Genomic DNA, 23,881 nt, shown 5'->3' on the forward strand with positions numbered 1-23,881 from the left:
GTTCCATTGTGTGTGGGGGGAGGGGGTTTAGGATCCATGTTCCATTGTGTGGGGGGGAGGGGGTTTAGGATCGATGTTCCATTGTGTGGGGGGGGAGGGGGTTTAGGATCGATGTTCCATTGTGTGTGGGGGGAGGGGGTTTAGGATCCATGTTCCATTGTGTGGGGGGGAGGGGGTTTAGGATCCATGTTCCATTGTGTGGGGGGGAGGGGGTTTAGGATCCATGTTCCATTGTGTGGGGGGGAGGGGGTTTAGGATCCATGTTCCATTGTGTGGGGGGGAGGGGGTTTAGGATCCATGTTCCATTGTGTGGGGGGGGGAGGGGGTTTAGGATCGATGTTCCATTGTGTGGGGGTGGGGTTTAGGATCGATGATCCATTGTGTGGGGGGAGGGGGTTTAGGATCGATGTTCCATTGTGTGTGGGGGGATGGGGTTTAGGATCGATGTTCCATTGTGTGGGGGGGGAGGGGGATTAGGATCGATGTTCCATTGTGTGGGGGGAGGGGGTTTAGGATCGATGTTCCATTGTGTGGGGGGGGAGGGGGATTAGGATCGATGTTCCATTGTGTGGGGGGGGGAGGGGGTTTAGGATCGATGTTCCATTGTGTGGAGGGGGGGTTTAGGATCGATGTTCCATTGTGTGGGGGGGGGGAGGGGGTTTAGGATCGATGATCCATTGTGTGGGGGGAGGGGGTTTAGGATCCATGTTCCATTGTGTGGGGGGGGAGGGGGTTTAGGATCGATGTTCCATTGTGTGGGGGGGAGGGGGTTTAGGATCGATGTTCCATTGTGTGGGGGGGGGAGGGGGTTTAGGATCGATGTTCCATTGTGTGGAGGGGGGGTTTAGGATCGATGTTCCATTGTGTGGGGGGGGGAGGGGGTTTAGGATCGATGATCCATTGTGTGGGGGGAGGGGGTTTAGGATCGATGTTCCATTGTGTGTGGGGGGATGGGGTTTAGGATCGATGTTCCATTGTGTGTGGGGAGGGGGTTTAGGATCCATGTTCCATTGTGTGGGGGGGGAGGGGGTTTAGGATCGATGTTCCATTGTGTGGGGGTGGGGTTTAGGATCGATGTTCCATTGTGTGGGGGTGGGGTTTAGGATCCATGTTCCATCGTGTGTGTGGGGGGGGGTTTAGGATCGATGTTCGATTGTGTGTGGGGGGAGGGGGTTTAGGATCGATGTTCCATTGTGTGGGGGGGAGGGGGTTTAGGATCGATGTTCCATTGTGTGTGGGGGAGGGGGTTTAGGATCGATGTTCCATTGTGTGGGGGGGAGGGGGTTTAGGATCGATGTTCCATTGTGTGGGGGGGGGAGGGGGTTTAGGATGGATGTTCCATTGTGTGTGGGGGGAGGGGGTTTAGGATCGATGTTCCATTGTGTGGAGGGGGAGGGGGTTTAGGATCGATGTTCCATTGTGTGGGTGGGGAGGGGGTTTAGGATCGATGTTCCATTGTGTGGGGGGGAGGGGGTTTAGGATCCATGTTCCATTGTGTGGGGGGGGAGGGGGTTTAGGATCGATGTTCCATTGTGTGGGGGGGGAGGGGGTTTAGGATCCATGTTCCATTGTGTGGGGGGGGAGGGGGTTTAGGATCCATGTTCCATTGTGTGGGGGGGGAGGGGGTTTAGGATCCATGTTCCATTGTGTGGGGGGGGGAGGGGGTTTAGGATCCATGTTCCATTGTGTGGGGGGGAGGGGGTTTAGGATCCATGTTCCATTGTGTGGGGGGGGAGGGGGTTTAGGATCGATGTTCCATTGTGTGGGGGGGGAGGGGGTTTAGGATCGATGTTCCATCGTGTGTGTGGGGGGGGGTTTAGGATCGATGTTCCATCGTGTGGGGGGGAGGGGGTTTAGGATCGATGTTCCATTGTGTGGGGGGGGAGGGGGTTTAGGATCGATGTTCCATTGTGTGAGGGGGGAGGGGGTTTAGGATCGATGTTCCATTGTGTGTGGGGGAGGGGGTTTAGGATCGATGTTCCATTGTGTGGGGGGAGGGGGTTTAGGATCGATGTTCCATTGTGTGGGGGGAGGGGGTTTACGATCGATGTTCCATTGTGTGGGGGGGGAGGGGGTTTAGGATCCATGTTCCATTGTGTGGGGGGGGAGGGGGTTTAGGATCGATGTTCCATTGTGTGGGAGGGGGAGGGGGTTGAGGATCGATGTTCCATTGTGTGGGGGGGAGGGGGTTTAGGATCGATGTTCCATTGTGTGGGGGGAGGGGGTTTAGGATCGATGTTCCATTGTGTGGGGGGAGGGGGTTTAGGATCGATGTTCCATTGTGTGGGGGGGAGGGGATTTAGGATCGATGTTCCATTGTGTGGGGGGGGGTGGAGTTTTAGGATCGATGTTCCATTGTGTGGGGGGGAGGGGGTTTAGGATTGATGTTCCATTGTGTGTGGGGGGGAGGGGGTTTAGGATCGATGTTCCATTGTGTGTCGGGGGAGGGGGTTTAGGATCGATGTTGCATTGTGTGTGTTGGGGGAGGGGGTTTAGGATCCGTGTTCCATTGTGTGGGGGGAGGGGGTTTAGGATCGATGTTCCATTGTGTGGGGGGAGGGGGTTTAGGATCCGTGTTCCATTGTGAGGGGGGAGGGGGTTTAGGATCGATGTTCCATTGTGTGGGGGGAGGGGGTTTAGGATCCGTGTTCCATTGTGTGGGGGGGAGGGGGTTTAGGATCGATGTTCCATTGTGTGAGGGGAGGGGGTTTAGGATCGATGTTCCATTGTGTGGGGGGGGAGGGGGTTTAGTATCGATGTTCCATTGTGTGGGGGGGAGGGGGTTTCGGATCGATGTTCCATTGTGTGGGGGAGGGGGTTTAGGATCGATGTTCCATTGTGTGTGGGGGGGGAGGGGGTTTAGGATCGATGTTCCATCGTGTGTGTGGGGGGGGGTTTAGGATCGATGTTCCATTGTGTGGGGGGGAGGGGGTTTAGGATCGATGTTCCATTGTGTGTGGGGGAGGGGGTTTAGGATCGATGTTCCATTGTGTGGGGGGGAGGGGGTTTAGGATCCATGTTCCATTGTGTGGGGGGGGGGAGGGGGTTTAGGATCCATGTTCCATTGTGTGGGGGGAGGGGGTTTAGGATCGATGTTCCATTGTGTGGGGGGGGGAGGGGGTTTAGGATCGATGTTCCATTGTGTGTGGCGGGAGGGGGTTTAGGATCGATGTTCCATTGTGTGGAGGGGGAGGGGGTTTAGGATCGATGTTCCATTGTGTGGGGGGGGAGGGGGTTTAGGATCGATGTTCCATTGTGTGGGGGGGAGAGGGTTTAGGATCCATGTTCCATTGTGTGGGGGGGGAGGGGGTTTAGGATCGATGTTCCATTGTGTGGGGGGGGAGGGGGTTTAGGATCCATGTTCCATTGTGTGGGGGGGGAGGGGGTTTAGGATCCATGTTCCATTGTGTGGGGGGGGAGGGGGTTTAGGATCCATGTTCCATTGTGTGGGGGGGGGAGGGGGTTTAGGATCCATGTTCCATTGTGTGGGGGGGAGGGGGTTTAGGATCCATGTTCCATTGTGTGGGGGGGGAGGGGGTTTAGGATCGATGTTCCATTGTGTGGGGGGGGAGGGGGTTTAGGATCGATGTTCCATCGTGTGTGTGGGGGGGGGTTTAGGATCGATGTTCCATCGTGTGGGGGGGAGGGGGTTTAGGATCGATGTTCCATTGTGTGGGGGGGGAGGGGGTTTAGGATCGATGTTCCATTGTGTGAGGGGGGAGGGGGTTTAGGATCGATGTTCCATTGTGTGTGGGGGAGGGGGTTTAGGATCGATGTTCCATTGTGTGGGGGGAGGGGGTTTAGGATCGATGTTCCATTGTGTGGGGGGAGGGGGTTTACGATCGATGTTCCATTGTGTGGGGGGGGAGGGGGTTTAGGATCCATGTTCCATTGTGTGGGGGGGGAGGGGGTTTAGGATCGATGTTCCATTGTGTGGGAGGGGGAGGGGGTTGAGGATCGATGTTCCATTGTGTGGGGGGGAGGGGGTTTAGGATCGATGTTCCATTGTGTGGGGGGAGGGGGTTTAGGATCGATGTTCCATTGTGTGGGGGGGAGGGGGTTTAGGATCGATGTTCCATTGTGTGTGGGGGGGGAGGGGATTTAGGATCGATGTTCCATTGTGTGGGGGGGGGTGGAGTTTTAGGATCGATGTTCCATTGTGTGGGGGGGAGGGGGTTTAGGATTGATGTTCCATTGTGTGTGGGGGGGAGGGGGTTTAGGATCGATGTTCCATTGTGTGTCGGGGGAGGGGGTTTAGGATCGATGTTGCATTGTGTGTGTGGGGGGAGGGGGTTTAGGATCCGTGTTCCATTGTGAGGGGGGAGGGGGTTTAGGATCGATGTTCCATTGTGTGGGGGGAGGGGGTTTAGGATCCGTGTTCCATTGTGTGGGGGGGGGAGGGGGTTTAGGATCCGTGTTCCATTGTGTGGGGGGGGAGGGGGTTTAGGATCGATGTTCCATTGTGTGAGGGGAGGGGGTTTAGGATCGATGTTCCATTGTGTGGGGGGGGAGGGGGTTTAGTATCGATGTTCCATTGTGTGGGGGGGAGGGGGTTTCGGATCGATGTTCCATTGTGTGGGGGGAGGGGGTTTAGGATCGATGTTCCATTGTGTGTGGGGGGGGAGGGGGTTTAGGATCGATGTTCCATTGTGTGTGGGGGAGGGGGTTTAGGATCGATGTTCCATTGTGTGTGGGGGGGGAGGGGGTTTAGGATCGATGTTCCATTGTGTGGGGGGAGGGGGTTTAGGATCGATGTTCCATTGTGTGGGGGGGAGGGGGTTTAGGATCGATGTTCCATTGTGTTTGGGGGGAGGGGGTTTAGGATCGATGTTCCATTGTGTGGGGGGGAGAGGGGGTTTAGGATCGATGTTCCATTGTGGGGGGAGGGGGTTTAGGATCGATGTTCCATTGTGTGGGGGGTAGAGTTTTAGGATCGATGTTCCATTGTGTGGGGGTGGAGTTTTAGGATCGATGTTCCATTGTGTGGGGGGGAGGGGGTTTAGGATCGATGCTCCATTGTGTGGGGGGGAGGGGGTTTAGGATCGATGTTCCATTGTGTGGGGGGTGGAGTTTTAGGATCGATGCTCCATTGTGTGGGGGGAGGGGGTTTAGGATCGATGTTCCGTTGTGTGGGAGGGAGGCGGTTTAGGATCGATTTTCCATTTTGCGTGTGTAAGCTGGTTTGGGGGTGATGTTTTGTGGAAGGAGGGCTTGGGTGTTGATGATTGGGATGCTGTTCTTTTTTTGTGCGGATGGTGGGTTTGTTTCGTGGCTGTCTGGGGATGTCATTGTAAGTGGACACATTGATAATGAACCTTTGAAATAAGGCAGGCAGTGTCCATGGAGACTCTTCCTCAGAACTGGAAAGAAAATGGGGAAGAAGACTGGAGTAACAATCAACTCCAACATTATCCAACTACTAACTTCCATACTAGTTCACTGCTTTAGATCATCTGAGATTGAGAGGAGATTAGATGTAGATATACAAAATTTTGAGGAGTATAGGTAAGGTACATGCAAGCAGGCCTTTTCTACTGAAACTTGGTGGAACTATAACTGGAGGTAATGGGTTAAGGGTGAAAAGTGAAATGTTTAAGGGAAATATGTGGGGCACCTTGTCACTCGGAGGGTCATGAGAGTGTGGGACAAGCTGCCAGCACAAGCGGTGCATGTGAGCTTGATTTCAACGTTGAAGCGAAGTTTGGTTAGGTACATGGATGGTAGGGGTATGGAGGGCTGTTGTCGTTTTGCAAGTTGATAGGAGTAGGCAGTTTAAATGACTCAGCATGGACTAGATGGGCCAAAGGGCCTTTCTGTGTTGTAGAAACTCTTTACTTTATACAATCCTGGGATTCATTTTCTTGTGGGCATACTCAATAATTCCATATTAGTATAGTAAACGTAATAGAATTAATGAAAGACCGCACCAACCTGGGCATCAACCAGTTTCCAAATACAACCGCAAAAGCTGCTCAGCAGGTTAGACAACATCCATACAGAGAAATAAACAGCGTTTTTCAGGCTAAGACCCTTCATCAGGATTGGAAAAGATGGGAGAATAAACTGGAATTAGAAGTTTGAGGAGGGGGAGGAGTACAGGCTGTCGGGAGATTGCTGAGATGAGGGTGCATAGAGGTGTGTGGCTGTGGGGGAAGGGCTGATGAAGTAAGAAGCTGGGAGAGAGAGGAACCAGGAGGTGAGAGGGTAACCAGAACGGGGAGTAGAAACAAAGAGGGAGGAGGATAGAGAAATTACAGCCAGTGGTGGTGGAGTGGAGCCATGTCTCTGCAAGGAGGTGTAATACGCTCCTTCTCTCCACTAGCCTTTTTTTTGCATTCACCCATTTATATTTGTATCAAATTTTTCATTGCTCCATGCAGTTATGTATAAGAATCAGATTTATTATCTGGGACCTGATAATAAATGCCAGAGATTTGTTTGTAGTTTTGTGGCAGCAGTACGTTGCAATATATTAAACTAAATTACAATAAGAAATATATATATATATTACTATGCAGAACTCTTAGGCACGTACTGTTTTTATTGCTAGGCTTCCAAAGACCGTTGCACAGTACTGTGGTAATGTTATGTATTGCACTGTACCGCTGCCGCAAAAAAACAACTAATTTTCTGATATGGGTCTCTTGTGGACTGAGAGTGGGAAAAGGACAGCAAGAATGGAATCATGGTTGGGAAAAGGGGAAGGGAGAGGGGAGGGAGCAGGAAGCACCTGAGAGACATTCTTTAATGATCAATAAATCAATTGTTTGGAATCAAATGACCTTCCTTGACGCTCCTTCTCTGCCATCTGTCCCACTCCCATCCCATGGTACTCCACCCTTGCCATTCCCAACATCCTTTGCTCCCACCAGATTTGCAATCTCACTTGCCACTCCACATTGATAAACGTGCAAGAAGTCTTGGGTACCCTCTCTGTATATCTATGTATAGAGATAGATACATCTGGGATTATTGTTCATTCAGAAATCTGTTGGCAGAGGGGAAGAAGTTGTTCCTGAATCATTGAGAATGTTCATTTGGGCTCCTGTACCCCCTCCCTGATGGAAGCAATGAAATGAGGCCATGTCCTGGGTGATGGGGGTCCAGAAGGCTGGATGCAGCCTTTTTGAAGCATCACCATTTGAAATTGTCCTGGATGGAGGGGCTAGTGCCCATGATGGACCTAGTGGAGTTTGCAGCCCTCTGCAGCTTTTACCGATACTCCATACCAGACAGTGATGCAACCGGTTAGAATGCTTGTAATTAACTGGTCATAAAGCCCAAATAGTGATGTGATCTGTCAAAGGTAACAGTTGTTTCAGAATGCCCAGAGTTGTCCTGTATTCCCTTTTCACGTGAATCAAAGTCTCTGTACTTGATTCTGACCAGCATGTTGTGTCTTGGCTTGAATCACAGGGAGCTCCTGAAAGACGATTCTTTCCTATACGTTCCAGAGGTGATCGACGAGCTCACGACGAAGCGAGTTTTTACTGCAGAGCTGGTGTCGGGCGTGCCTCTGGACAAGTGCAGCGATCTCGATCAGTGCACTCGGAATAAGGTATGCTCGCACTTTGTCTGTTCGTCAGGATGGCTCTGGGGAAGAGTTGAGGGGAGCAAGCCAGCATGGGAGCCCTCTACAGCGTCGGCGATCTGGGTTCAGTTCTCATCGTTGTCTCTGTAAGGAGTTTGCATGTTCTTGCCATGATCACTTGGGTGGTCAGTACCTCCAGTTTCCTTCCTTGAGTATCTTTGGTGACATACCAATCTCCTCCCACTCCGAAGAAGTGTAGCCGCTGTTGTGCCTTCTTTCTACCTGACTGTAATTAAAGTATATATTTTTTTATGAATGAGGGAGAAAGTTGTTAAATTCAGTGGTTTCTTCACCCAAACCAGCCGGCAAAACAATCTGTCGTTATGTACAGCATACATTAGTTGCGAGTCCACCTACCATCAAACAAACTCTTTAAGGCAATGTCTGCTTTGACTTACCCCTGCTGGGGAAAGGTCGCTGACAGCAGCTCGCCAGAGTCCTCTGTCCTGGGCCAGCCCTTTCAATTCTCCCTAGGTGTAGCCCATCTTCTTCTCCCTGGGATGAGGTCTTCAGAGTTTTTGTTGGTGTTCCTGCAGCACTGGGGTTTTGCAGGATAGGGTTGTTAGCCCCAGTGCCTGACCCTCCTCCTGCAAACTTCAGTCGGCCCTGAGGCTTCCATGGACTTACAGCTTTCACCACGCGACTTTGCGCATCGTCTCGGTGAAGTTCCTCTTTCTCCAAGAGTGAAGTCTTTGAGACTTCTGTTCACATTTAATTTTTAATTTAATTTGATTTAGAGTCACAGACAGAGCAGGCTCTTGTGGCCCAATGTGTCGCACTGCTCAGTAACCTACCTATTTTAACTCTAGCCCAATCACTGGTCAATTTGCAATGACCAGTTAACCTATCAACCCATACGTCTTTGGGGAGAACGTACAAACTCCTTACAGGCAGTGGTGGAAATATTTGAATATTCTAATAATAAATTATTTTCAGATTAGAACATTCTAATTCTTCAGAAATGGGGGGTTTTATTTACTTACTTATCTACCCCCCCCACCCCACGGAATAGGCCTTTCCAGCCCTTTGGGCCATGCTGCCCAGCAGTCACCCAATTTAACCTCAGCCTAATCACAGGACAATTTACAATGACCGGTACATCTATGGACTCTGGGAGGAAACGAGAACACCAGGAGGAAACCCACGTGGTCACGGGAAGAATGTGCAAACTCCTTGCAGACGGTGGCAGGAATTGAACCCGAGTCGCTGGTGCTGTAAAGCATTGTGCAAACCACTACGCTACCATGCTTCTTTGTTAGAAGTGATTGATTTGAATGTCATCTCTTTGTGATTCCCTATGGATCCCGCTTTTGGATAAATGTTCTGTGTTCCGACTTTCAGATTTGCTCCAGCATACTTGAGTTATGTCTCCGTGAAGTTTTTGAGTTCAGGTTCATGCAGACCGATCCAAACTGGTCCAATTTCTTTTTTGACGCAGAGAAGCAGAAGGTGAGGCACATTTAATGTTCCTTCACCTACAGTTTCAAAGTTCAAAGTGCATTTATTATCAACGTATGTATATATTGCACAGCCTTGAGATCCGTCTCCTTATATACAGTCACACAACCAAGAAACCCAAAAGAATCTGAAAAAAAAGACCATTAAAACTTCCAGTGTGCAGAGAGAAAAAAACAAATGGTGCAAACAATAAAAATAAGCAAATAGCATTCAGAACTGAAGGTTATGAAAGAGAGTTCGTCCACAGACACTAAGCCATAGCCTCAGTTTAGTGTAGAACCGAGTAAGCGTCGTGGAGAAGCAAGCTGAACCGCAACAACTTGGATTTCCATGATTATTTTCTTCGCCCTTGGCCCCAGATCCCAGTGCCATGACATGACACTTGCAGTGATAACATTGACTGGTTCCCAGTCCCAGGCCACGTGCTGTGATAACATTGACTGGTTCCCGGTCCCAGGCCACGTGCTATGATAACATTGACTGGTTCCCGGTCCCAGGCCACGTGCTGTGATAACATTGACTGGTTCCCGGTCCCAGGCCACGTGCTGTGATAACATTGACTGGTTCCTGGTCCCAGGCCACGTGCTGTGATAACATTGACTGGTTCCCAGTCCCAGGCCACGTGCTGTGATAACATTGACTGGTTCCCGGTCCCAGGCCACGTGCTGTGATAACATTGACTGGTTCCCGGTCCCAGGCCACGTGCTGTGATAACATTGACTGGTTCCTAGTCCCAGGCCACGTGCTGTGATAACATTGACTGGTTCCCGGTCCCAGGCCACGTGCTGTGATAACATTGACTGGTTCCCAGACCCAGGCCACATGCTGAGATAACATTGACTGGTTTCTGGTCCCAGGCCACGTGCTGTGATAACATTGACTGGTTCCCGGTCCCAGGCCACGTGCTGTGATAACATTGACTGGTTCCCGGTCCCAGGCCACGTGCTGTGATAACATTGACTGGTTCCCGGTCCCAGGCCACGTGCTGTGATAACATTGACTGGTTCCCGGTCCCAGGCCACGTGCTGTGATAACATTGACTGGTTCCCGGTCCCAGGCCACGTGCTGTGATAACATTGACTGGTTCCCGGTTCCAGGCCACGTGCTGTGATAACATTGACTGGTTTCTGGTTCCAGGCCACGTGCTGTGATAACATTGACTGGTTTCTGGTCCCAGGCCACGTGCTGTGATAACATTGACTGGTCTCTGGTCCCAGGCCACGTGCTGTGATAACATTGACTGGTTCCTGGTCCCAGACCACGTGCTGTGATAACATTGACTGGTTCCTGGTCCCAGGCCACGTGCTGTGATAACATTGACTGGTTCCCGGTCCCAGGCCACGTGCTGTGATAACATTGACTGGTTCCTGGTCCCAGGCCACGTGCTGTGATAACATTGACTGGTTTCTGGTCCCAGGCCACGTGCTGTGATAACATTGACTGGTTTCCGGTCCCAGGCCACGTGCTGTGATAACATTGACTGGTTCCCGGTCCCAGGCCACGTGCTGTGATAACATTGACTGGTTCCTGGTCCCAGGCCACGTGCTGTGATAACATTGACTGGTTCCCGGTTCCAGGCCACGTGCTGTGATAACATTGACTGGTTCCCGGTCCCAGGCCACGTGCTGTGATAACATTGACTGGTTCCCGGTCCCAGGCCACGTGCTGTGTTAACATTGACTGGTTCCCGGTCCCAGGCCACGTGCTGTGATAACATTGACTGGTTCCCGGTTCCAGGCCACGTGCTGTGATAACATTGACTGGTTTCTGGTCCCAGGCCACGTGCTGTGATAACATTGACTGGTTTCTGGTCCCAGGCCACGTGCTGTGATAACATTGACTGGTTCCTGGTCCCAGGCCACGTGCTGTGATAACATTGACTGGTTTCTGGTCCCAGGCCACGTGCTGTGATAACATTGACTGGTTCCCGGTCCCAGGCCACGTGCTGTGATAACATTGACTGGTTTCTGGTCACAGGCCACGTGGCTGTGATAACATTGACTGGTTCCCGGTCCCAGGCCACGTGCTGTGATAACATTGACTGGTTCCTGGTCCCAGGCCACGTGCTGTGATAACATTGACTGGTTCCCGGTCCCAGGCCACGTGCTGTGATAACATTGACTGGTTTCTGGTCCCAGGCCACGTGCTGTGATAACATTGACTGATTCCCGGTCACAGGCCACGTGCTCTGATAACATTGACTGGTTCCTGGTTCCAGGCCACGTGCTGTGATAACATTGACTGGTTTCTGGTCCCAGGGCACGTGCTGTGATAACATTGACTGGTTCCTGGTCCCAGGCCACGTGCTGTGATAACATGGACTGGTTCCCGGTCCCAGGCCACGTGCTGTGTTAACATTGACTGGTTCCTGGTCCCAGGCCACGTGCTGTGATAACATTGACTGGTTCCCGGTCCCAGGCCACGTGCTGTGATAACATTGACTGGTTTCTGGTCCCAGGCCACGTGCTGTGATAACATTGTCTGGTTCCCGGTCCCAGGCCACGTGCTGTGATAACATTGACTGGTTCCCGGTCCCAGGCCACGTGCTGATATAACATTGACTGGTTCCCAGTCCCAGGCCACGTGCTGTGATAACATTGACTGGTTCCCGGTCCTTGGCCACGTGCTGTGATAACATTGACTGGTTTCTGGTCCCAGGCCACGTGCTGTGATAACATTGACTGGTTCCCGGTCCCAGGCCACGTGCTGTGATAACATTGACTGGTTCCCGGTCCCAGGCCACGTGCTGATATAACATTGACTGGTTCCCAGTCCCAGGCCACGTGCTGTGATAACATTGACTGGTTCCGGGTCCCAGGCCACGTGCTGTGATAACATTGACTGGTTCCGGGTCCCAGGCCACGTGCTGTGATAACATTGACTGGTTCACGGTCCCAGGCCACGTGCTGAGATAACATTGACTGGTTCCCGGTCCCAGGCCACGTGCTGTGATAACATTGACTGGTTCCCGGTCCCAGGCCACGTGCTGTGATAACATTGACTGGTTCCCGGTCCCAGGCCACGTGCTGAGATATCATTGACTGGTTCCCGGTCCCAGGCCACATGCTGTGATAACATTGACTGGTTCCCGGTCCCAGGCCACGTGCTGTGATAACATTGACTGGTTCCCGGTCCCAGGCCACGTGCTGTGATAACATTGACTGGTTCCCGGTCCCAGGCCACGTGCTGAGATAACATTGACTGGTTCCCGGTCCCAGGCCACGTGCTGTGATAACATTGACTGGTTCCCGGTCCCAGGCCACGTGCTGTGATAACATTGACTGGTTTCTGGTCCCAGGCCACGTGCTGTGATAACATTGGCTGGTTTCTGGTCCCAGGCCACGTGCTGTGATAACATTGACTGGTTCCCGGTCCCAGGCCACGTGCTGTGATAACATTGGCTGGTTTCTGGTCCCAGGCCACGTGCTGTGATAACATTGACTGATTCCCGGTCACAGGCCACGTGCTGTGATAACATTGACTGGTTCCTGGTTCCAGGCCACGTGCTGTGATAACATTGACTGGTTTCTGGTCCCAGGGCACGTGCTGTGATAACATTGACTGGTTCCTGGTCCCAGGCCACGTGCTGTGATAACATGGACTGGTTTCTGGTCCCAGGGCACGTGCTGAGATAACATTGACTGGTTCCTGGTCCCAGGCCATGTGCTGTGATAACATTGACTGGTTTCTGGTCCCAGGGCACGTGCTGAGATAACATTGACTGGTTCCTGGTCCCAGGCCACGTGCTGTGTTAACATTGACTGGTTCCCGGTCCCAGGCCACGTGCTGATATAACATTGACTGGTTCCTGGTCCCAGGCCACGTGCTGTGATAACATTGACTGGTTCCCGGTCCCAGGCCACGTGCTGATATCACATTGACTGGTTCCCGGTCCCAGGCCACGTGCTGTGATAACATTGACTGGTTCCTGGTCCCAGGCCACGTGCTGTGATAACATTGACTGATTCCCGGTCACAGGCCACGTGCTGTGATAACATTGACTGGTTCCTGGTTCCAGGCCACGTGCTGTGATAACATTGACTGGTTTCTGGTCCCAGGCCACGTGCTGTGATAACATTGACTGGTTCCCGGTCCCAGGGCACGTGCTGTGATAACATTAACTGGTTCCCGGTCCCAGGCCACGTGCTGTGATAACATTGACTGGTTCCCGGTCCCAGGCCACGTGCTGTGATAACATTGACTGGTTTCTGGTCCCAGGCCACGTGCTGTGATAACATTGACTGGTTCCCGGTCCCAGGCCACGTGCTGTGATAACATTGACTGGTTCCCGGTCCCAGGCCACGTGCTGTGATAACATTGACTGGTTCCTGGTCCCAGGCCACGTGCTGTGATAACATTGACTGGTTCCCGGTTCCAGGCCACGTGCTGTGATAACATTGACTGGTTCCCGGTCCCAGGCCACGTGCTGTGATAACATTGACTGGTTCCCGGTCCCAGGCCACGTGCTGTGTTAACATTGACTGGTTCCCGGTCCCAGGCCACGTGCTGTGATAACATTGACTGGTTCCCGGTTCCAGGCCACGTGCTGTGATAACATTGACTGGTTTCTGGTCCCAGGCCACGTGCTGTGATAACATTGACTGGTTTCTGGTCCCAGGCCACGTGCTGTGATAACATTGACTGGTTCCTGGTCCCAGGCCACGTGCTGTGATAACATTGACTGGTTTCTGGTCCCAGGCCACGTGCTGTGATAACATTGACTGGTTCCCGGTCCCAGGCCACGTGCTGTGATAACATTGACTGGTTTCTGGTCACAGGCCACGTGGCTGTGATAACATTGACTGGTTCCCGGTCCCAGGCCACGTGCTGTGATAACATTGACTGGTTCCTGGTCCCAGGCCACGTGCTGTGATAACATTGACTGGTTCCCGGTCCCAGGCCACGTGCTGTGATAACATTGACTGGTTTCTGGTCCCAGGCCACGTGCTGTGATAACATTGACTGATTCCCGGTCACAGGCCACGTGCTCTGATAACATTGACTGGTTCCTGGTTCCAGGCCACGTGCTGTGATAACATTGACTGGTTTCTGGTCCCAGGGCACGTGCTGTGATAACATTGACTGGTTCCTGGTCCCAGGCCACGTGCTGTGATAACATGGACTGGTTCCCGGTCCCAGGCCACGTGCTGTGTTAACATTGACTGGTTCCTGGTCCCAGGCCACGTGCTGTGATAACATTGACTGGTTCCCGGTCCCAGGCCACGTGCTGTGATAACATTGACTGGTTTCTGGTCCCAGGCCACGTGCTGTGATAACATTGTCTGGTTCCCGGTCCCAGGCCACGTGCTGTGATAACATTGACTGGTTCCCGGTCCCAGGCCACGTGCTGATATAACATTGACTGGTTCCCAGTCCCAGGCCACGTGCTGTGATAACATTGACTGGTTCCCGGTCCTTGGCCACGTGCTGTGATAACATTGACTGGTTTCTGGTCCCAGGCCACGTGCTGTGATAACATTGACTGGTTCCCGGTCCCAGGCCACGTGCTGTGATAACATTGACTGGTTCCCGGTCCCAGGCCACGTGCTGATATAACATTGACTGGTTCCCAGTCCCAGGCCACGTGCTGTGATAACATTGACTGGTTCCGGGTCCCAGGCCACGTGCTGTGATAACATTGACTGGTTCCGGGTCCCAGGCCACGTGCTGTGATAACATTGACTGGTTCACGGTCCCAGGCCACGTGCTGAGATAACATTGACTGGTTCCCGGTCCCAGGCCACGTGCTGTGATAACATTGACTGGTTCCCGGTCCCAGGCCACGTGCTGTGATAACATTGACTGGTTCCCGGTCCCAGGCCACGTGCTGAGATATCATTGACTGGTTCCCGGTCCCAGGCCACATGCTGTGATAACATTGACTGGTTCCCGGTCCCAGGCCACGTGCTGTGATAACATTGACTGGTTCCCGGTCCCAGGCCACGTGCTGTGATAACATTGACTGGTTCCCGGTCCCAGGCCACGTGCTGAGATAACATTGACTGGTTCCCGGTCCCAGGCCACGTGCTGTGATAACATTGACTGGTTCCCGGTCCCAGGCCACGTGCTGTGATAACATTGACTGGTTTCTGGTCCCAGGCCACGTGCTGTGATAACATTGGCTGGTTTCTGGTCCCAGGCCACGTGCTGTGATAACATTGACTGGTTCCCGGTCCCAGGCCACGTGCTGTGATAACATTGGCTGGTTTCTGGTCCCAGGCCACGTGCTGTGATAACATTGACTGATTCCCGGTCACAGGCCACGTGCTGTGATAACATTGACTGGTTCCTGGTTCCAGGCCACGTGCTGTGATAACATTGACTGGTTTCTGGTCCCAGGGCACGTGCTGTGATAACATTGACTGGTTCCTGGTCCCAGGCCACGTGCTGTGATAACATGGACTGGTTTCTGGTCCCAGGGCACGTGCTGAGATAACATTGACTGGTTCCTGGTCCCAGGCCATGTGCTGTGATAACATTGACTGGTTTCTGGTCCCAGGGCACGTGCTGAGATAACATTGACTGGTTCCTGGTCCCAGGCCACGTGCTGTGTTAACATTGACTGGTTCCCGGTCCCAGGCCACGTGCTGATATAACATTGACTGGTTCCTGGTCCCAGGCCACGTGCTGTGATAACATTGACTGGTTCCCGGTCCCAGGCCACGTGCTGATATCACATTGACTGGTTCCCGGTCCCAGGCCACGTGCTGTGATAACATTGACTGGTTCCTGGTCCCAGGCCACGTGCTGTGATAACATTGACTGATTCCCGGTCACAGGCCACGTGCTGTGATAACATTGACTGGTTCCTGGTTCCAGGCCACGTGCTGTGATAACATTGACTGGTTTCTGGTCCCAGGCCACGTGCTGTGATAACATTGACTGGTTCCCGGTCCCAGGGCACGTGCTGTGATAACATTAACTGGTTCCCGGTCCCAGGCCACGTGCTGTGTTAACATTGACTGGTTCCTGGTCCCAGGCCACGTGCTGTGATAACATTGACTGGTTCCCGGTCCCAGGCCACGTGCTGTGATAACATTGACTGGTTTCTGGTCCCAGGCCACGTGCTGTGATAACATTGACTGGTTCCCGGTCCCAGGCCACGTGCTGTGATAACATTGACTGGTTCCCGGTCCCAGGCCACGTGCTGATATAACATTGACTGGTTCCCAGTCCCAGGCCACGTGCTGTGATAACATTGACTGGTTCCCGGTCCCAGGCCACGTGCTGTGTTAACATTGACTGGTTCCTGGTCCCAGGCCACGTGCTGTGATAACATTGACTGGTTCCCGGTCCCAGGCCACGTGCTGTGATAACATAGACTGGTTCCCGGTCCCAGGCCACGTGCTGTGATAACATTGACTGGTTCCCGGTCCCAGGCCACGTGCTGATATAACATTGACTGGTTCCCAGTCCCAGGCCACGTGCTGTGATAGCATTGACTGGTTCCGGGTCCCAGGCCACGTGCTGTGATAACATTGACTGGTTCCGGGTCCCAGGCCACGTGCTGTGATAACATTGACTGGTTCCCGGTCCCAGGCCACGTGCTGAGATAACATTGACTGGTTCACGGTCCCAGGCCACGTGCTGTGATAACATTGACTGGTTCCGGGTCCCAGGCCACGTGCTGTGATAACATTGACTGGTTCCGGGTCCCAGGCCACGTGCTGTGATAACATTGACTGGTTCCCGGTCCCAGGCCACATGCTGAGATAACATTGACTGGTTCCCGGTCCCAGGCCACGTGCTGTGATAACATTGACTGGTTCCCGGTCCCAGGCCACGTGCTGTGATAACATTGACTGGTTCCCGGTCCCAGGCCACATGCTGAGATATCATTGACTGGTTCCCGGTCCCAGGCCACATGCTGTGATAACATTGACTGGTTCCCAGTCCCAGGCCACGTGCTGTGATAACATTGACTGGTTCCCGGTCCCAGGCCACGTGCTGTGATAACATTGACTGGTTCCCGGTCCCAGGCCACGTGCTGAGATAACATTGACTGGTTCCCGGTCCCAGGCCACGTGCTGTGATAACATTGACTGGTTCCCGGTCCCAGGCCACATGCTGTGATAACATTGACTGGTTTCTGGTCCCAGGCCACGTGCTGTGATAACATTGGCTGGTTTCTGGTCCCAGGCCAAGTGCTGTGATAACATTGACTGGTTCCCGGTCCCAGGCCACGTGCTGTGATAACATTGGCTGGTTTCTGGTCCCAGGCCACGTGCTGTGATAACATTGACTGGTTCCCGGTCCCAGGCCACGTGCTGTGATAACATTGACTGGTTTCTGGTCCCAGGCCACGTGCTGTGATAACATTGACTGATTCCCGGTCACAGGCCACGTGCTGTGATAACATTGACTGGTTCCTGGTTCCAGGCCACGTGCTGTGATAACATTGACTGGTTTCTGGTCCCAGGGCACGTGCTGTGATAACATTGACTGGTTCCTGGTCCCAGGCCACGTGCTGTGATAACATGGACTGGTTTCTGGTCCCAGGGCACGTGCTGAGATAACATTGACTGGTTCCTGGTCCCAGGCCATGTGCTGTGATAACATTGACTGGTTTCTGGTCCCAGGGCACGTGCTGAGATAACATTGACTGGTTCCTGGTCCCAGGCCACGTGCTGTGTTAACATTGACTGGTTCCCGGTCCCAGGCCACGTGCTGATATAACATTGACTGGTTCCTGGTCCCAGGCCACGTGCTGTGATAACATTGACTGGTTCCCGGTCCCAGGCCACGTGCTGATATCACATTGACTGGTTCCCGGTCCCAGGCCACGTGCTGTGATAACATTGACTGGTTCCTGGTCCCAGGCCACGTGCTGTGATAACATTGACTGGTTCCCAGTCCCAGGCCACGTGCTGTGATAACATTGACTGGTTCCTGGTCCCAGGCCACGTGCTGTGATAACATTGACTGGTTCCTGGTCCCAGGCCACGTGCTGTGATAACATTGACTGGTTCCCGGTCCCAGGGCACGTGCTGTGATAACATTAACTGGTTCCCGGTCCCAGGCCACGTGCTGTGATAACATTGACTGGTTCCCGGTCCCAGGCCACGTGCTGTGATAACATTGACTGGTTCCTGGTCCCAGGCCACGTGCTGTGATAACATTGACTGGTTCTCGGTCCCAGGCCACGTGCTGTGATAACATTGACTGGTTCCGGGTCCCAGGCCACGTGCTGTGATAACATTGACTGGTTCCCGGTTCCAGGCCACGTGCTGTGATAACATTGACTGGTTCCCGGTCCCAGGCCACATGCTGTGATAACATTGACTGGTTCCCGGTCCCAGGCCACGTGCTGTGATAACATTGACTGGTTCCCAGTCCCAGGCCACGTGCTGTGATAACATTGACTGGTTTCTGGTCCCAGGGCACGTGCTGAGATAACATTGACTGGTTCCTGGTCCCAGGCCACGTGCTGTGATAACATTGACTGGTTCCCGGTCCCAGGCCACGTGCTGTGATAACATTGACTGGTTCCTGGTCCCAGGCCACGTGCTGTGATAACATTGACTGGTTCCCAGTCCCAGGCCACGTGCTGTGATAACATTGACTGGTTCCCGGTCCCAGGGCACGTGCTGTGATAACATTAACTGGTTCCCGGTCCCAGGCCACGTGCTGTGTTAACATTGACTGGTTCCTGGTCCCAGGCCACGTGCTGTGATAACATTGACTGGTTCCCGGTCCCAGGCCACGTGCTGTGATAACATTGACTGGTTTCTGGTCCCAGGCCACGTGCTGTGATAACATTGACTGGTTCCCGGTCCCAGGCCACGTGCTGTGATAACATTGACTGGTTCCCGGTCCCAGGCCACGTGCTGATATAACATTGACTGGTTCCCAGTCCCAGGCCACGTGCTGTGATAACATTGACTGGTTCCCGGTCCCAGGCCACGTGCTGTGTTAACATTGACTGGTTCCTGGTCCCAGGCCACGTGCTGTGATAACATTGACTGGTTCCCGGTCCCAGGCCACGTGCTGTGATAACATTGACTGGTTCCCGGTCCCAGGCCACGTGCTGTGATAACATTGACTGGTTCCCGGTCCCAGGCCACGTGCTGATATAACATTGACTGGTTCCCAGTCCCAGGCCACGTGCTGTGATAGCATTGACTGGTTCCGGGTCCCAGGCCACGTGCTGTGATAACATTGACTGGTTCCGGGTCCCAGGCCACGTGCTGTGATAACATTGACTGGTTCCCGGTCCCAGGCCACGTGCTGAGATAACATTGACTGGTTCCCGGTCCCAGGCCACGTGCTGTGATAACATTGACTGGTTCCGGGTCCCAGGCCACGTGCTGTGATAACATTGACTGGTTCCGGGTCCCAGGCCACGTGCTGTGATAACATTGACTGGTTCCCGGTCCCAGGCCACATGCTGAGATAACATTGACTGGTTCCCGGTCCCAGGCCACGTGCTGTGATAACATTGACTGGTTCCCGGTCCCAGGCCACGTGCTGTGATAACATTGACTGGTTCCCGGTCCCAGGCCACATGCTGAGATATCATTGACTGGTTCCCGGTCCCAGGCCACATGCTGTGATAACATTGACTGGTTCCCGGTCCCAGGCCACGTGCTGTGATAACATTGACTGGTTCCCGGTCCCAGGCCACGTGCTGTGATAACATTGACTGGTTCCCGGTCCCAGGCCACGTGCTGAGATAACATTGACTGGTTCCCGGTCCCAGGCCACGTGCTGTGATAACATTGACTGGTTCCCGGTCCCAGGCCACATGCTGTGATAACATTGACTGGTTTCTGGTCCCAGGCCACGTGCTGTGATAACATTGGCTGGTTTCTGGTCCCAGGCCACGTGCTGTGATAACATTGACTGGTTCCCGGTCCCAGGCCACGTGCTGTGATAACATTGGCTGGTTTCTGGTCCCAGGCCACGTGCTGTGATAACATTGACTGGTTCCCGGTCCCAGGCCACGTGCTGTGATAACATTGACTGGTTTCTGGTCCCAGGCCACGTGCTGTGATAACATTGACTGATTCCCGGTCACAGGCCACGTGCTGTGATAACATTGACTGGTTCCTGGTTCCAGGCCACGTGCTGTGATAACATTGACTGGTTTCTGGTCCCAGGGCACGTGCTGTGATAACATTGACTGGTTCCTGGTCCCAGGCCACGTGCTGTGATAACATGGACTGGTTTCTGGTCCCAGGGCACGTGCTGAGATAACATTGACTGGTTCCTGGTCCCAGGCCATGTGCTGTGATAACATTGACTGGTTTCTGGTCCCAGGGCACGTGCTGAGATAACATTGACTGGTTCCTGGTCCCAGGCCACGTGCTGTGTTAACATTGACTGGTTCCCGGTCCCAGGCCACGTGCTGATATAACATTGACTGGTTCCTGGTCCCAGGCCACGTGCAGTGATAACATTGACTGGTTCCCGGTCCCAGGCCACGTGCTGATATCACATTGACTGGTTCCCGGTCCCAGGCCACGTGCTGTGATAACATTGACTGGTTCCTGGTCCCAGGCCACGTGCTGTGATAACATTGACTGGTTCCCAGTCCCAGGCCACGTGCTGTGATAACATTGACTGGTTCCCAGTCCCAGGCCACGTGCTGTGATAACATTGACTGGTTCCTGGTCCCAGGCCACGTGCTGTGATAACATTGACTGGTTCCCGGTCCCAGGGCACGTGCTGTGATAACATTAACTGGTTCCCGGTCCCAGGCCACGTGCTGTGATAACATTGACTGGTTCCCGGTCCCAGGCCACGTGCTGTGATAACATTGACTGGTTCCTGGTCCCAGGCCACGTGCTGTGATAACATTGACTGGTTCTCGGTCCCAGGCCACGTGCTGTGATAACATTGACTGGTTCCGGGTCCCAGGCCACGTGCTGTGATAACATTGACTGGTTCCCGGTTCCAGGCCACGTGCTGTGATAACATTGACTGGTTCCCGGTCCCAGGCCACGTGCTGTGATAACATTGACTGGTTCCCGGTCCCAGGCCACGTGCTGTGATAACATGGACTGGTTCCCGGTCCCAGGCCACGTGCTGTGATAACATTGACTGGTTCCCAGTCCCAGGCCACGTGCTGTGATAACATTGACTGGTTCCCAGTCCCAGGCCACGTGCTGTGATAACATTGACTGGTTCCCGGTCCCAGGCCGCGTGCTGTGATAACATTGACTGGTTCCCAGTCCCAGGCCACGTGCTGTGATAACATTGACTGGTTCCCAGTCCCAGGCCACGTGCTGTGATAACATTGACTGGTTCCTAGTCCCAGGCCACGTGCTGTGATAACAATGACTGGTTCCCAGTCCCAGGCCACGTGCTGTGATAACATTGACTGGTTCCCGGTCCCAGGCCACGTGCTGTGATAACATTGACTGGTTCCCGGTCCCAGGCCACGTGCTGTGATAACATTGACTAGTTCCCGGTCCCAGGCCACGTGCTGTGATAACATTGACTGGTTCCCGGTCCCAGGCCACGTGCTGTGTTAACATTGACTGGTTCCTGGTCCCAGGCCACGTGCTGTGATAACATTGACTAGTTCCCGGTCCCAGGCCACGTGCTGTGATAACATTGACTGGTTCCCGGTCCCAGGCCACGTGCTGAGATAACATTGACTGGTTCCCAGTCCCAGGCCACGTGCTGTGATAACATTGACTGGTTCCCGGTCCCAGGCCACGTGCTGTGATAACATTGACTGGTTCCCGGTCCCAGGCCACGTGCTGTGATAACATTGACTGGTTCCCGGTCCCAGGCCACGTGCTGTGTTAACATTGACTGGTTCCTGGTCCCAGGCCACGTGCTGTGATAACATTGACTAGTTCCCGGTCCCAGGCCACGTGCTGTGATAACATTGACTGGTTCCCGGTCCCAGGCCACGTGCTGTGATAACATTGACTGGTTCCTGGTCCCAGGCCACGTGCTGAGATAACATTGACTGGTTCCCGGTCCCAGTCCACGTGCTGTGATAACATTGACTGGTTCCTGGTCACAGGCCACGTGCTGTGATAACATTGACTGGTTCCCGGTCCCAGGCCACGTGCTGTGATAACATTGACTGGTTCCCGGTCCCAGGCCACGTGCTGTGATAACATTGACTGGTTCCTGGTCCCAGGCCACGTGCTGTGATAACATTGACTGGTTCCCAGTCCCAGGCCACGTGCTGTGATAACATTGACTGGTTCCTGGTCCCAGGCCACGTGCTGTGATAACATTGACTGATTCCCGGTCACAGGCCACGTGCTGTGATAACATTGACTGGTTCCTGGTTCCAGGCCACGTGCTGTGATAACATTGACTGGTTTCTGGTCCCAGGCCACGTGCTGTGATAACATTGACTGGTTCCCGGTCCCAGGGCACGTGCTGTGATAACATTAACTGGTTCCCGGTCCCAGGCCACGTGCTGTGTTAACATTGACTGGTTCCTGGTCCCAGGCCACGTGCTGTGATAACATTGACTGGTTCCCGGTCCCAGGCCACGTGCTGTGATAACATTGACTGGTTTCTGGTCCCAGGCCACGTGCTGTGATAACATTGACTGGTTCCCGGTCCCAGGCCACGTGCTGTGATAACATTGACTGGTTCCCGGTCCCAGGCCACGTGCTGATATAACATTGACTGGTTCCCAGTCCCAGGCCACGTGCTGTGATAACATTGACTGGTTCCCGGTCCCAGGCCACGTGCTGTGTTAACATTGACTGGTTCCTGGTCCCAGGCCACGTGCTGTGATAACATTGACTGGTTCCCGGTCCCAGGCCACGTGCTGTGATAACATTGACTGGTTCCCGGTCCCAGGCCACGTGCTGTGATAACATTGACTGGTTCCCGGTCCCAGGCCACGTGCTGATATAACATTGACTGGTTCCCAGTCCCAGGCCACGTGCTGTGATAGCATTGACTGGTTCCGGGTCCCAGGCCACGTGCTGTGATAACATTGACTGGTTCCGGGTCCCAGGCCACGTGCTGTGATAACATTGACTGGTTCCCGGTCCCAGGCCACGTGCTGAGATAACATTGACTGGTTCCCGGTCCCAGGCCACGTGCTGTGATAACATTGACTGGTTCCGGGTCCCAGGCCACGTGCTGTGATAACATTGACTGGTTCCGGGTCCCAGGCCACGTGCTGTGATAACATTGACTGGTTCCCGGTCCCAGGCCACATGCTGAGATAACATTGACTGGTTCCCGGTCCCAGGCCACGTGCTGTGATAACATTGACTGGTTCCCGGTCCCAGGCCACGTGCTGTGATAACATTGACTGGTTCCCGGTCCCAGGCCACATGCTGAGATATCATTGACTGGTTCCCGGTCCCAGGCCACATGCTGTGATAACATTGACTGGTTCCCGGTCCCAGGCCACGTGCTGTGATAACATTGACTGGTTCCCGGTCCCAGGCCACGTGCTGTGATAACATTGACTGGTTCCCGGTCCCAGGCCACGTGCTGTGATAACATTGACTGGTTCCCGGTCCCAGGCCACGTGCTGTGATAACATTGGCTGGTTTCTGGTCCCAGGCCACGTGCTGTGATAACATTGACTGGTTCCCGGTCCCAGGCCACGTGCTGTGATAACATTGACTGGTTTCTGGTCCCAGGCCACATGCTGTGATAACATTGACTGATTCCCGGTCCCAGGCCACGTGCTGTGATAACATTGACTGGTTCCTGGTTCCAGGCCACGTGCTGTGAGAACTTTGACTGGTTTCTGGTCCCAGGGCACGTGCTGTGATAACATTGACTGGTTCCTGGTCCCAGGCCACGTGCTGTGATAACATGGACTGGTTTCTGGTCCCAGGGCACGTGCTGAGATAACATTGACTGGTTCCTGGTCCCAGGCCATGTGCTGTG

The 23,881-nt window shown here is 53.7% G+C and overlaps 1 protein-coding gene across 1 annotated transcript in view; it reads left to right on the top strand.

The window, feature by feature from the left end:
• Nucleotides 1–7,375: 7,375 nt before the first annotated feature.
• LOC132402280 (atypical kinase COQ8B, mitochondrial-like) overlaps nt 7,376–23,881 on the top strand; it is a 32,518-nt gene continuing 16,012 nt past the window's right edge. The window contains exons 1-2 of the mRNA XM_059985125.1: nt 7,376–7,558; nt 8,933–9,040. Of these exons, the coding sequence (XP_059841108.1) occupies nt 7,391–7,558; nt 8,933–9,040 (276 nt within the window). The 5' untranslated portion in view covers nt 7,376–7,390. The remainder of the gene's footprint in view (nt 7,559–8,932; nt 9,041–23,881) is intronic.

The sequence above is a fragment of the Hypanus sabinus genome, chromosome 11, assembly GCF_030144855.1.
Source record: "Hypanus sabinus isolate sHypSab1 chromosome 11, sHypSab1.hap1, whole genome shotgun sequence".
NCBI classification, from domain to species: domain Eukaryota; kingdom Metazoa; phylum Chordata; class Chondrichthyes; order Myliobatiformes; family Dasyatidae; genus Hypanus; species Hypanus sabinus.